The sequence below is a fragment of the Hipposideros armiger genome, unplaced genomic scaffold (genome assembly GCF_001890085.2).
Source record: "Hipposideros armiger isolate ML-2016 unplaced genomic scaffold, ASM189008v1 scaffold_146, whole genome shotgun sequence".
NCBI lineage: Eukaryota > Metazoa > Chordata > Mammalia > Chiroptera > Hipposideridae > Hipposideros > Hipposideros armiger.
In genome coordinates this window covers 694398-707333 of record NW_017731496.1, presented here as the reverse complement: position 1 = coordinate 707333, position 12936 = coordinate 694398, and the positions used below count along the sequence as shown (strand labels likewise).

Here is a 12936-nt window from a genome sequence, read left to right as displayed (position 1 = left end):
ACCAAACTGTATCCAGGCTAATTCCTTAATATTTGTTATGGGCTTTCTCCTCCACATGCACACTGTCTTGAGGACATCATCAATTCCTAAATGGTCTCCCTAGTCTCCTTCCTTCTGTCTATTATCTAATCTCTATATTGCTGCCAAAAAAAAAATTTTTCGGTACACTCCTTTTCCAGCCCTATGTTCCAATAATTTAAGCATCTGCACTTTCCAATATCAAACTGTTGCCCCAGGCTCCTAAGTCTAATTAATGGCCTTCCAAACTTAGTTTACATACTATCCCTAGTCTAAATCAGGTGATCCCCCCCTAGGTGCTCCTACTGTACCTGCTTTGTTAATCTTGATAATGTAACATAATCTTTGTTTATCATGTCTGTATTAGACTATAAGATCCTTGAAGACAAGGCCAGTCTTTTACTAGCCATCTCTAATGTCTTATAGTTCCTGAAACACAGGAAACACTCAATGTCTGATGAACAAGAGACTGAATATGAGATTACAGCCATGTCCACAACACACTAGATGTTTCATATTTCAAATACCAGGGGTTCCAAAAAAATGTATACAAATGGCACTTTGGCCTGGAGGGTATTGTGCTGAGTGAATAAGTCAGACAGAGGAAGCCAAATGCCATATGATTTCACTTACTGTGGAATCTAAAGAATAAACAAACAAACAGAAACAAACTCATAGATACAGAGAACATTTTGATGGTTGCCGGCTGGGAGGGGCATGGGGTGGGTGAAAAGAGGGACGGACGGGATTAAGAAGTATAAATTGGTAGTTACAAAATAGTTGTGGTGATGTTAAGGTATAGCATAATGAATATCGTCAATAATATTATAGTAACTATGTATGGTATCAGATGGATAGATTTATGGTGATCAACCTTGTAATTTATATATATGTTTAATAACTATGTTGTACACCTGAAACGAATATAATATTGTATGTCAACTCTAACTGAAAAATAAAACAATTAAAAATATTTTTATTAAAAACCTAGTAGGAAAAACATAAATGAGATTATAGATATTTTTCCTATTTTCCACATTCTATAATTAAAAAAAAAAAGAGAAGTCTTTTAGCAGTGAATGGAAGCCCAGAGGTAATACCTGAAATCAGAAGCAGAGCTGGAGTGGGAATAAAAGAGTAGAAAAAATTCAAAACACTTCTGTATAGAGATCTTTCTCTTATTCAGTTAAGCAAACCTAACAGTCCAAATACAAGTAATTAACTAAATTACACCACTTCTTTATTTTAAATGCTGTCCTACTTTTTCTGGGCTTTGTGTTTTCTTCTATCAAACCTGCCCAATAGTTAGCAAGACCCACCCATTTTCCGTCACTCCAATTAGTCCTATATCCCAAAACTGAAATACAATTCAAATTCATTTATTCAACAATTGTTTGTTGAGTGCTACTATGTGAAAATCACCATAGAGACTCAGTAACCAGACCGGGTTCTCCATCAGCCTTTGTAAACTGCCTCTGAATTGGTCCCATTTTCTCAAAAAACATGGTAATTTGCACTAGAGCAAAATACAGCACCTATTATTTCTTTAGTTATAAACTCCAGATACAGTGAAGAAAATGTTTACTTTGTTTTTCAAGATAGCATCACATTTTAAGATGCTCTTCACAAAAGAGACATTCAAGTTATTTAAAACAATAACTCTAAACAGTCCCTTTTGTTCAAACTGGGGAGTGAAGGAGGTAGCTTCTTATTCTACGGGAGAAACATTGTAAGGTTATACAAAGCCATGAGCAATAACCTTCAAACTGACAAGTAATACATATCATACTGACTTTTGCCGTTAAAAGCACATACAGAGGGTGCCAAAGAAATGTATACACATTTTAAGAAAGGAAAAAACCTATTTAAGTTGTAATACTCAATATATACTGATAACAAAAGATGAATACAAGTCATGTGTATACATTTTTTTGGCACCTCTGGTACATGCCTAGCAACTGAATGGTATCATATTCCACTACATTTGTTTCTTTGTCTATTATCTGCAAGAAAAGTGAAAGTTACTGAAGCAAATTTGTTTCCAGTCAATTAAAAAGCCCTTCCTTTACCTTTCCCCTCCTAAATTCCCATTTTCCTCTCAACTCAGACTCTGCTCCTGAACACGTAAACACACGGTATTGAAATGAAGGTACATATCTATGAAACGTAGTACTCTAAAAGGTATGGAAAGATAAAAGCTGAATTCATACTGTTCTTGTTGATAGAATGAACAGCAAGTCAAAGCCCTAAATTTTTAGATATAAAGGAAATGTATACAGAAGACAGTCGCATTTAGGCTATAAAGCATGAATGTTACTGAAGATTATACTTTAATTTTAAATTCCAGAGCCCAAGTATATGAGCAAAAAATATCCTAACACTAAATACATCTTTCACAATTACCTCTAAATCTTTCTGAAAATGCTAAAAATTATTTCATCTGACAAACTGTTTGTACATGCCCACTCTCAGAATCAAAACAGTAGAGGAGGGATGGATTCAGTGATATTCAAGGAGGTGTTATGAATGTCGGAATTGGGTGAACAAACGGATTGGAGGTAAAGGAAAAGAGTCAAACATTATAACCAAATTTCTACTTTAGGCAACTGAGCTGATGGTGGAAACATTAACCTACTTCACATAGATGTAAATTTGGGGTGAAAAAGGGGTAACAGTAGGGAAGAAATGAAGGACAAGTTCAGTTTTATATACTTTTGAATTTGTAGTATTTATGGGACGTCAGGAGGTGCTTGGCAGACAGCTGGATCTGTCTCAGAAGAGAAATATATTCTGGAGATAGATTTGAGTGTCATCAGCATACAGAGAGTAACCATGTAAAAAGTGATGTGAATAGATGAGATCAATAGGAAGACAGGACAGAACCAAGGTGGAAAAACCACCTTGGGAATATGAATATTTAAGGGGTGGGCAAAGGAGGAAGAACTAGCAAGAGTCTATAAAAATGAGAAGGTAAATGCATAGAGGAAGAACAAAAAGAGACTGATATCCCTGAACCCAAGGGAGAAAGCTGTTTCAAAAGGGAGTGTTGTGTGTGGGGGGGGAAGGGTGTGGTCAAATATAACCACCATAAAATGGCCCTTTTCTCATCTGCCCCAACCTGCTTAGAGAAGCACTGCTTCTCTAACTTTATGCATTAGAAGAGAGGCAATGACTATATTCTATGTCCAATAAGTGTAAACAACAAACATTAAACTTAAAGCAAAATGTAAACACAATTTTCCTGAGTTATTATTGTACAATCCCTCATTTCTTGTTTCAGTTTCTATGTGCTATATGTTAAAAAATACATGATGATACCTATTTTAATTATGATGAAAAAGAGGGCATTGTCTAGTTTACCTGCTTTGTAGATAGAGCATCTAACCTAACAGAATTAATATGAATAAATGCCACTTAATAATGTCAATTACAAGATTTTTGAAGGGGTAAAAATGGGCAAGTAAAATTATGACCAAAAATAAAGCAGGTACAAGATCTGAGAGAAATACCTAAAGCTGTTCAAAGTATTTTTGACAGAGTAGTACTACAGTTAAATAGCATATTAAATTCAATTTCGAAATTCAGACATAAACAAACCATTAATATATGTAACAACGTGGATGAACCTCAAAAGCTTTGTTCTAAGTGAAAGAAACCCAACACAGAAGCCTATATACTGTATGATTCCATTTATATGACTTTCAAGAAAATACTACTAGGCCAGAAATTATATCTGGTTGCCAGGGGCTGGAATAGGTGTAAGAAGCTGATTACAAAAGGACATAAGGGAACTTTCTGGGATGATGCAAACATTGTATGTCTTGATCGTGGTGGTGGTTACAAGGCTATATATATTTGTCAAAACTCATCAAACTGTAAACCAAAAACTGAATTTTACTGTATAAATTATACCTCAATAAGTCTTACTTAAAATAAATTTAAGTAATCATATCACTATTTTGGTTGAATAGCATTTTTAATGTGCTATAATGCATTTCTCATTACAATTAACTTACCTAGATTGTTATTATACATAATACTGAAATTAACAAACACAATAAAACTATAATAAATCAATCTTAAGCTTAAAACAAGAAAGTAGATAACTTCCCTCTTGCAATAAACCCCAGTATCTTATTCTCAATTCTATATCACCCAAGGGACCAAAACAAAAAACCCTTCCTAATACTTTACAATCCTCACCAACAGCTAAAGAAGGAACTCTGTTATAAACTTTTCTTTGATTTGGTTTTATAGACAAGTTATGGTATTGTTAGGGATGTATGTTAATAAAATGTTCTTTCCTAAAAAGAAACCTCAAGGGCATAACCTATAGCCAAGAAAATGATATTTTGAAATTAACAGAAAAATATACTTGCCACTCACTAATCCTAGGTTTAGAAATGTAACTTTAAGAAATATCATATAGCTCAATTCTAATTTATCAGTTCAACAAAAATGCACTGAACACCTAACAACACAGGTCAAGCACTGCAGTGGTGTTACAGGCATAAAGATGAAAATCACAGATTTCCTTGCCCTCACAGAGTTGGTGGTTTAGTATGGCTGACAGACTTAACAGACACACAAACTTTTTTATCAAGAGATATAAGTCATACACTGACAAATGCTATGAAATGGAATGACCAGGGAAACTTGCACCAAAAAACGGGCATGCTTTCTCTTTTGCTCCTTAAAAAAATTTCTGGTGCTTGACTCAACATTTTGAGAAGTAACACGTCTACAGAAGAAAGCAGGAATGCCACACAAATGTACAATTTAAGTTAATGGCAATGCTTATTCACAAGCAACATTTTGAACTTAAGATCTCAGAATTTGAGCCCTTTCAAACTGCTCTAGGTTTCATCAAAGAAAGTAGGATTTATTGAAAAAAAAATCTATATATAAGTAGGTCTGCACAGTCCAAACCTGTGTTTTTTGATGGTCAACTGTAATACATTACAGAACCATCCACATTAACCACAACACCTATATTCACCATGCTATGTAAAAATTTGCTTAGGATATTGGATGGACAGTGACAGAGAAAGGAAGAGATACATATGAAAAGGGAAAGAGAAAAGAGTGAAAAGATTAGTAGAGTTAAATACAAAGCATATGTCATATATGTCTTTCAAGGTAACCTCAAGGTAGGTTATGGCATAAATACTGGATTCTTAATTTTTTTCTCAAAGTGGAAAGAATGGTAACAGTAGCTTTTAGGCCATTACATTTCAACTTTCAACCTTGGAGTTTTTTTTTGTGAGGCATAGGCAGAACTATGAGGGAAAAAACATTATGTCATGTGCATCAATTTTTAAAGAATAGAATTATAAAAAAGGGGGAGTTAAGTCCAATTTACACCCATGTAAAATTTCCACTTGGTCATTCCATGGAAAAACTAAATTACATATAGCCTGTACTCAGATGATTAATATCTTTAGGTGAAAACTGGCAATCCTGTCAGATAAAGACAACTAAAAGAGGCTTTAAATCCTGAAAGGGTTACCAAGTAGCAGTGCTGAGAACTCAGTGATGTATTTCCTTGCTAGGATTAATTTCAAGGACATTTTTGTTTTGCAAACAAAAAAATTAAAGTATAGTCATAAAGATTAATATTTTCAGAGTAAACTATTGTTTGAGTTTTAATAATTCATTAGTTTCTAGCATTGTTAGTCTTTAAGGTATCCAGAACAACTATTTTTTAAAAACAGTACTCATATAAAACAAGATTCATTTCATTGATACATTTCATTGGCACAAAACTGAAAAATTGAGAAGTATAAGTGACCCAAATATGTTAACTCTAACAAAAAGAAATCCAAATTTATGTCACAGCTTCTGAATTTCTCAGATGTATATTTTTAAAAATTATTAAATAAATTAATGTTATTAATCCCATGTTTTTGCATACTGAAAATGTTTCTTTTTGTCAAAGGGCAAATATATACAACAAAAAACCTTAAGAGTTTGGTATATTCATGTTAAATGATATGTTACACACATGTAAAATGGAAAAACAATTTACCTACATAAATTATGTTTGAAAGTTTAATGTGTTGGGGGAATTTTTTTTTGTTGTTGTTAGCTGAGCCATCCTGCCACCTGTTGGCAGCTCAGCTCAGGTCGGGAATCGAACCGGCAGTCCTGTTGCTCAGAGCTCGCACTCTTGAGCATTAGGGAAATATTTTTTTAATGTTGAACATTTTTATAAAAAACAATTCAAGAATCACAATATTATTAAAATAAAGTGGCTTTTCCACATTTTCAAAAGCTATCTATTCCACAGATATATCATGCATATATTTAAAAATCAATATCCTATTTAAATGCATGTAATACATACAAACGTTTTGCATATTATATATGGTGTAAAGTAACGAGATGATTTTTAAAAAGACTGTAATCAAATAATGTATCAGCTATAATTGACCAAAACATTTTAGAATTCCTTTTTAAATTATCTTCAGGATCTCCTTATAAGCCAAACAAGAAAAAACAGTCTCACTACTCTATAACCAAGCCCACACTTTTTATAAAAAATGTCATAAAAATCTTAAAGAGGCAGAGTGATAGGATAGAAAGAACAAAAGTTTTAGAATCAGAAATATTTGAGTTGGAATCTTATCTCGAACACTTGCTAGTTTTGCCACCCTGGGCAAGTTTCTTAAGCATAATGAGCCTCAATTTCCTAATCTGTAAAACGAGAACACTCACTAACCTTACTGGGTAGTTGGGTGGTTCAAATCACAATACACATTGTAGTAAACTTGATGTGGTAAAACATCAACTCTGGAGTCCTTTCTCTACTTTCTTCCATTTAGCTGTGTGACCTTGGGCTAGTTGCTTAATCATTCAATACCTCAATTTTCTCAAATGTCTCAGATTAATAAATACAACCAAACTCATACTATACCTTGAAGAGCTGAGACAATCCATATAAAGAAAGCCCCTGGCACAGTTTCTGGCACATGGAAATCACTCAATAACATTACATATAACAAATGTAAAGACCTCAATACAGAGCCTGACACAAAAAAGATCTTATTAAATTTTAGTTTGCCTAAAGTCTAAATTACTTTTTATTCTCTCTAAAACTCAAATTCACCTCTGAATATAAAGATTTATCATTAAAGACAAGAAAATGACTATTTCAAAGGCTCTAAAGGTATTTGCTAAAGGACTCATAAGGCTGTATGTAATAGCAACAGCTCTGGAATAAGTGTACAACTTCCTAAGTTGGTTGACTTTGAAAGGATCAACATTCTTTAGCTATATAAATAGTGAATTTAAAAAAATTACCAGTCACACTAATGTACAGATTCATCTACCCTACTACAATTGGTCATAAACATCTATCTGAATGAAATCCCTCTCTAAAGATGAATTTTCCCTTTCTAAAAACAGATGCTTTGACAATTTCAATTCAATATAAAAAAAAACCTTTAAAAAGTCAGATTGCTTAACTCAAATTTAAAATATGAGATAGTAAAGATCTGATAATTTCAAATCTTTATATATACATCCTATGTGTGTGTGTGTATATATATATATATATATATATACACACACACGTATATATACACACACACACACAGGGTATATATATAGTATATATATATAACATATATATAACATACATACACACATAGGAGATATATATATATATATTATGACATAGTCTGAATTCTATTTTGGTTATTTGCCTGAAGTAAACAATTTCCCTGACTACATGACTTGAAAGTATTCAATCAGCTGAGCAATCAAAGGATAATATTAAGATTTTACTAAACTAGAAATGTGGAACCCTAAATCCTTAAAAACAAATATAAATCAGATTGATCATTTACTAATTATAAGACAATGAGCAATTTTCTAACCTTACCAGCCACAGTTTCTTCATCTATAAACTGTGGATGATAACTGTTTCTATATTGTGAGCTAAAGGAGAATTAAATGAGATAATATTATGGGGGATATATTTAACACTACTCCTGACAAATAATAAGCCCTCAAAATCTTATCTAACTGGCAATACTATATAAAAAAAAATAATCTCTCTTAATAATATCACTTTGGGAATAGAAAGAAATATGCCTTAAAACATAATTCTGAATTCATTAAAACTGACTCCAGATTTACACCAAACAAAATGATATATACTACAAGATAAATATCTAAAATAATTGTATTACTTGACTTACTTGAACAAAAATTCTGAGCACATAAAATACCCTTTAAAATTACAAGGATGGCCTTAAACAGACATGGCGCTTAAAACTGCTTTTAAATCAACTAGAAACACTAAAATTCCACTCTAGTCATTTTTTAAAAACTAGTATAAAAATAAAACTTGCAGGAGTCATTATGTATTGTTTACTAGAGATACAGTTAATTCACTTACATTTATTAGGAGCGACATATGTAAATAAACTCAGTCCTTCAAACACTACACACACACACACACACACACACACACACACACCCTGCCCCCCGTCAGGATTTCTAATGTAAAAGTACTAGTTTCATACCAGGGAAATACAACTAAGAGACAGTCATCATGTCTCTAAAAGAAGAGGGAAAAAGCACCTTGGACTCAGATAATTGAAAAAGTTACAAATGGTATCAGTGTCAGCACTGAGCAATACATAGCTCCATGACCAGAGCGCAGACATTTCTTAAAGCAACATAATCTAATAAAAAAAACTAGTAAGAGTCAGGGAATCCCTTTTTCTCCCACTGACTCACTACATGAATCTACACCAATCACGTGGCCTCTGAGTGTCAAGTTTTTCATCAAAAAATGGAAATCATGCTGTTCACTTCTCTCACAGTGAAATGAGAGTATTTATAAATGACCTCGGGTCACCTTGAAAAAGAACCAATTTAAAAAAAAAGAATAATGATAAATGACAATTGCTAAAAATAGAGATAACTCTGCTTAAAAAGTATATTTATTAAATGATTTTCAAAGGCTATATATAAGACCATAAATTACTACCAAAGCCAACTTAGTATGCTCAGGATATTAAAATAAACACCTTCAAGTAAACAGTTAATTACCAGACTTCTATAAAGCTCCAAGTCAGTAATTTCCTATTCATTTTATGGCAAATAAATGTGATAAACAGAATTGAAGTTACATTTCTCTAAAAGAAATTTTTATTTACCTCAGTCTTACCAATCACTTCATATAAAGCTGAAATCTTACATTTAAAATTTCAGAATTACTTACAATTATACTTTTCCTAATAAGCAATGGGATGGGGAAAGTTAAATGAAACTATATAAAACTCAAACTCTTGAGTTTTTATTTACTCTTGCATTAATTTTTACATCTTATTTTAAGAGAGTAAAAGTACCACAATAGAGTACGTCAAAATATACTACAGACAGGTTCAAATGTTTCCAGTATAGCAGTTTGATGATGGATTTGTAGCAAAAAATTAAACATGAAATAGTTTAGGAAGCCTTAGAAAATACATGTTTGAGCTGGGTAGTCCAGTTCCAAATAAACTTCATGTTTCAATTGGAACAGCTTTGCTCATAATAGTTTTGAAATTTATTAATGATTACTATGCAGAAAACCAAAACTACATTTACTACCCTACTGAAACTTTCATTTTCTTCCCCAAAGAGATTCTCAAATACACAGTCTTTCTTTCTTCAAACATAACTTTTTTCTTCTTAAAGGTGGACAGTAATGATCCTTAGCAGAGGTTCAAAATGCTTTCAAATAACTTTAGTAAACAAATGTTGAATGGCTTTCAAAAGGAAGCATCCTATACACTCTTTTCAAAACACTAACAATTATTAAGTATTTAAAATCCAACTTTAGTTTGATTTACTAGATTTTCACTGTTTACCTTAAAACTGATTTCTTTTCAAGTAATTCTTATAAATTATTGGTAACTATAGACTCAAGAGAAACAATAAACCATAATGTTGAAATTTCCTTTAAGCACATTACAAAATATTTCTCTAAATAATAAAACTAGCATTATAAGATTACTAGAACACTTATGGTTGTCTCCTTTCACTAAATTAAAAGATAATAATAATAATAATAATAATAGAAATACAAGAGTAGTCACTGGTCACTATCCTAAACGATACATGGGAGGTAGAGCAGGCTATTCATAACCTCTAGGGAAACACAAATTATTCCTTCCAACTAAGCTATCAAAAACTAAAAGTTCAAGCTTAGGTTTTATTCAAGTTTTATAATGTTCTCTCCTTTTAACATAACATATTTAATCAGTCTGGACCAAACCAAAAAATATATATATATTTTAAATCTACTTTGAAGAAATGTATACGTTATCTTAATAAAAGCTATCACACAACCTATATTACTAAAAGATTGCTAAATATGTAGAATTGGGAAAATACGATCTGATAAAAATTCACTTTAATTCCAAAGCCACACACACACACACACACACACACACACACACACACACAAATCAGTCATATAAACAGTTACCTAACACAGAGATTCAAGTATCTGTGTAAGAAAGCTCCCTTTAACTATAAAACTCTAAAAGTTGCTCCTGTTGATGAAAACTAAGCAAGCAGAACTCTTCTTTCCATGATCATTAACAGAAATACGTCCATCTCTTGACATGTCTCTGTATTTTATTTATATAAAAGTTGTAAAGACATTTATACTGAAGTCTTGATCTGCCTCCCCAAACACCACGCACTCTGCTTAAGATGGGAAGTGTTTTTCCCTGCTGTATTCTCTCCCCCCAGTAGGCCCCCATTCTCATGCCCCCCACCCAGTGTAGGCCTGAGGCCCTGCAGCAAACAGTGTCTAACAGGAGCAGGCAGCACAAAGACAGGAATGGGAGATTAGTGGGAGGGAGGGAGGCCGGGATTGGGGCTCAGCAGGAGCTTCAGGCTTTTTAAAATTCAAACTGCTCCCTGACCAATACAAATCACGGACACGCTACTGACTACTACACGGATTTATAGCATTAAAAACATGCCTAGTACGTGACAGCTATATTAACTTCACTCTTTCTAACATTTCTCTATACGTTTGCAGTAAATGCGGAACAATTTATTTTAAGCAGAGTGCTAAACTCAAAAATAACCTTCAGAAAAGTTACTTATTCTACAATGACAATAATAATTTAATGAGAAAAAATTCGAACCAATGTAACACCCCCTAGTAAAACAAGGGACTCTGTTGACCAGTGTTGCTTCATTTTAACCAATGAAAAGTTTCCCTTCAGCGAATATGAGACAAAGTATCAAAATAGTCTAACCCAGGTACATCTATTTTTCTATCCAATTTGTATGGCTTAACACTTTTAAATTGGTTGTTTTTCCCTTACACCAACCTAGTTACCAGCGCCTCCATAAACAAGCTCTAAACACTTAACTTACACATGAACTAGAATTCATGATATAACTGATATTTTTCTCCAGCATTTACAGATACATTTGACCTATTAAAATGACACCTCTCTCATTACACAGTCAAACATCATGGGCACAAACAGCCAATGACAATCCTGGGACCTCAAGAAGATCTGCTCTGACATGAAAGGATGGCACCTTGTACATTTTTTTAACCTCTCAGGGATTTTAAGCATAACTTAATTTGTATACTTTTAAAGACAATTGGTTTTACCTGTATCTCAGCACAACTCTCAGGACATTTAAAATCCCTTTTATGCTTCTACACGTTTGGATCAGGAAGTACCCGAGTATTTTACGTATAGTCGTTTAAAATTGTTCTTATATAACACATACAAATGTAAAGTGGCAGGGTAAACCTGTCAAGTACTTTATACTTATCTTTGACTATAAAGTCCATGTGCAACACACACTGTCAAAGAACAACATAAAAGCTCTTTTGGGGGGGGGGATATGCGGTGTCTACCACACTATGGTTTTCTGTATTAAATATTTATGTGGACAGTCTAATTCTTTAAAAAAAGAAAACGAGTCTTTATTAACTTTCCAACGTCCAAACAAGTTTTACACAGGCAAAGAATTACCACTGGATCCGTGTCTGAGTATTTACATTTGTCTCACTAACTGAAACTACTTCCTCCCTTCATGGGGTCACAGGGGGAAGAAGGGGGGTTGTTTGTTTCACTGGGACGTTCCCCACTCCCGGACCAGGAAAGTTGTAAATATGGGGACGATCAGGGCACATTTGCTGTTAGTTGTATTGTTTCCGCCTCCTCACTAGCTACGGCTCCTCTCCCGGGCGAGGCCTGTCACCGACCAGCAGTAGCTCCGTTCAGCCCGGAGCTCTCCTAATCCCCGAGCTCAAGTAGATTCCGCTGGCCCGCGGCCTGCACTCTCCGCCGGGCCTACGCCTCCCCGGCCGCCCGGCAGGAGCCCAGTCCCCGCCACCGCAGCCGGCCGGGAGAGGGTACAAAACCACCGCCACCCAGGGCGGCTGCCACCGGAGAGGAGCGAACTCTAGACTCGCCCGTGGAGGAGACCTGGGGCCGCTAAGGAAACGGCGGGGAGGGGAGCGAGGAGGAGAGACGCTGAGGACCTGGCGCCGCCGCCGCCGCCGCCGCCGCCGCCGCCGAAATAAAGAGCAGGAATTTACCTGGGCGAATCGGCGTCTGAATCCAAGGGGAGGCCGAGGCCGCTGTGGCGAGAGACTATAATCCGGGCCGGGAGGGGGGGTGGCTACGGCTCCTCTTCCGTCTCCTCAGTGCGGGGAACATGTAGAGCCGGGGGGAGACCAGCCGAGAAGACAAATCGCTGCTGCTTCTTCCTCCTCCTCCTCCTTCTCCCACATAGAAACACTCACAAACACCCGGCCGGGGGCCCGAGCTACCGGGGGGGCATCGCCGCCGGCCCGGGAACCAATCCTCCAGTCGGCGGGGGCGTCCCTCCCTGCGGCTTGGTGGTGTCGGGTGAGTCGGTACCGACGGAGGGAGG

General features: G+C 35.1%; 2 protein-coding genes across 3 annotated transcripts in view; one reads left to right on the top strand and one right to left on the bottom strand.

Annotated features, from left to right (window-relative positions):
* NIPBL (NIPBL cohesin loading factor) overlaps positions 1 to 12930 on the bottom strand; it is a 191280-nt gene extending 178350 nt beyond the window's left edge. For both annotated transcript variants that reach the window (XM_019650739.1, XM_019650740.1), the window contains exon 1: positions 12599 to 12930. The gene's annotated coding sequence lies outside the window, so the exon portion shown is untranslated. The remainder of the gene's footprint in view (positions 1 to 12598) is intronic.
* Positions 1 to 12936, top strand: part of LOC109387045 (uncharacterized) — a 63250-nt gene that overhangs the window by 44978 nt on the left and 5336 nt on the right. Inside the window, exon 3 of the mRNA XM_019650732.1 lies at positions 12591 to 12911. Coding sequence (XP_019506277.1) covers positions 12591 to 12911 — 321 coding nt within the window. The remainder of the gene's footprint in view (positions 1 to 12590; positions 12912 to 12936) is intronic.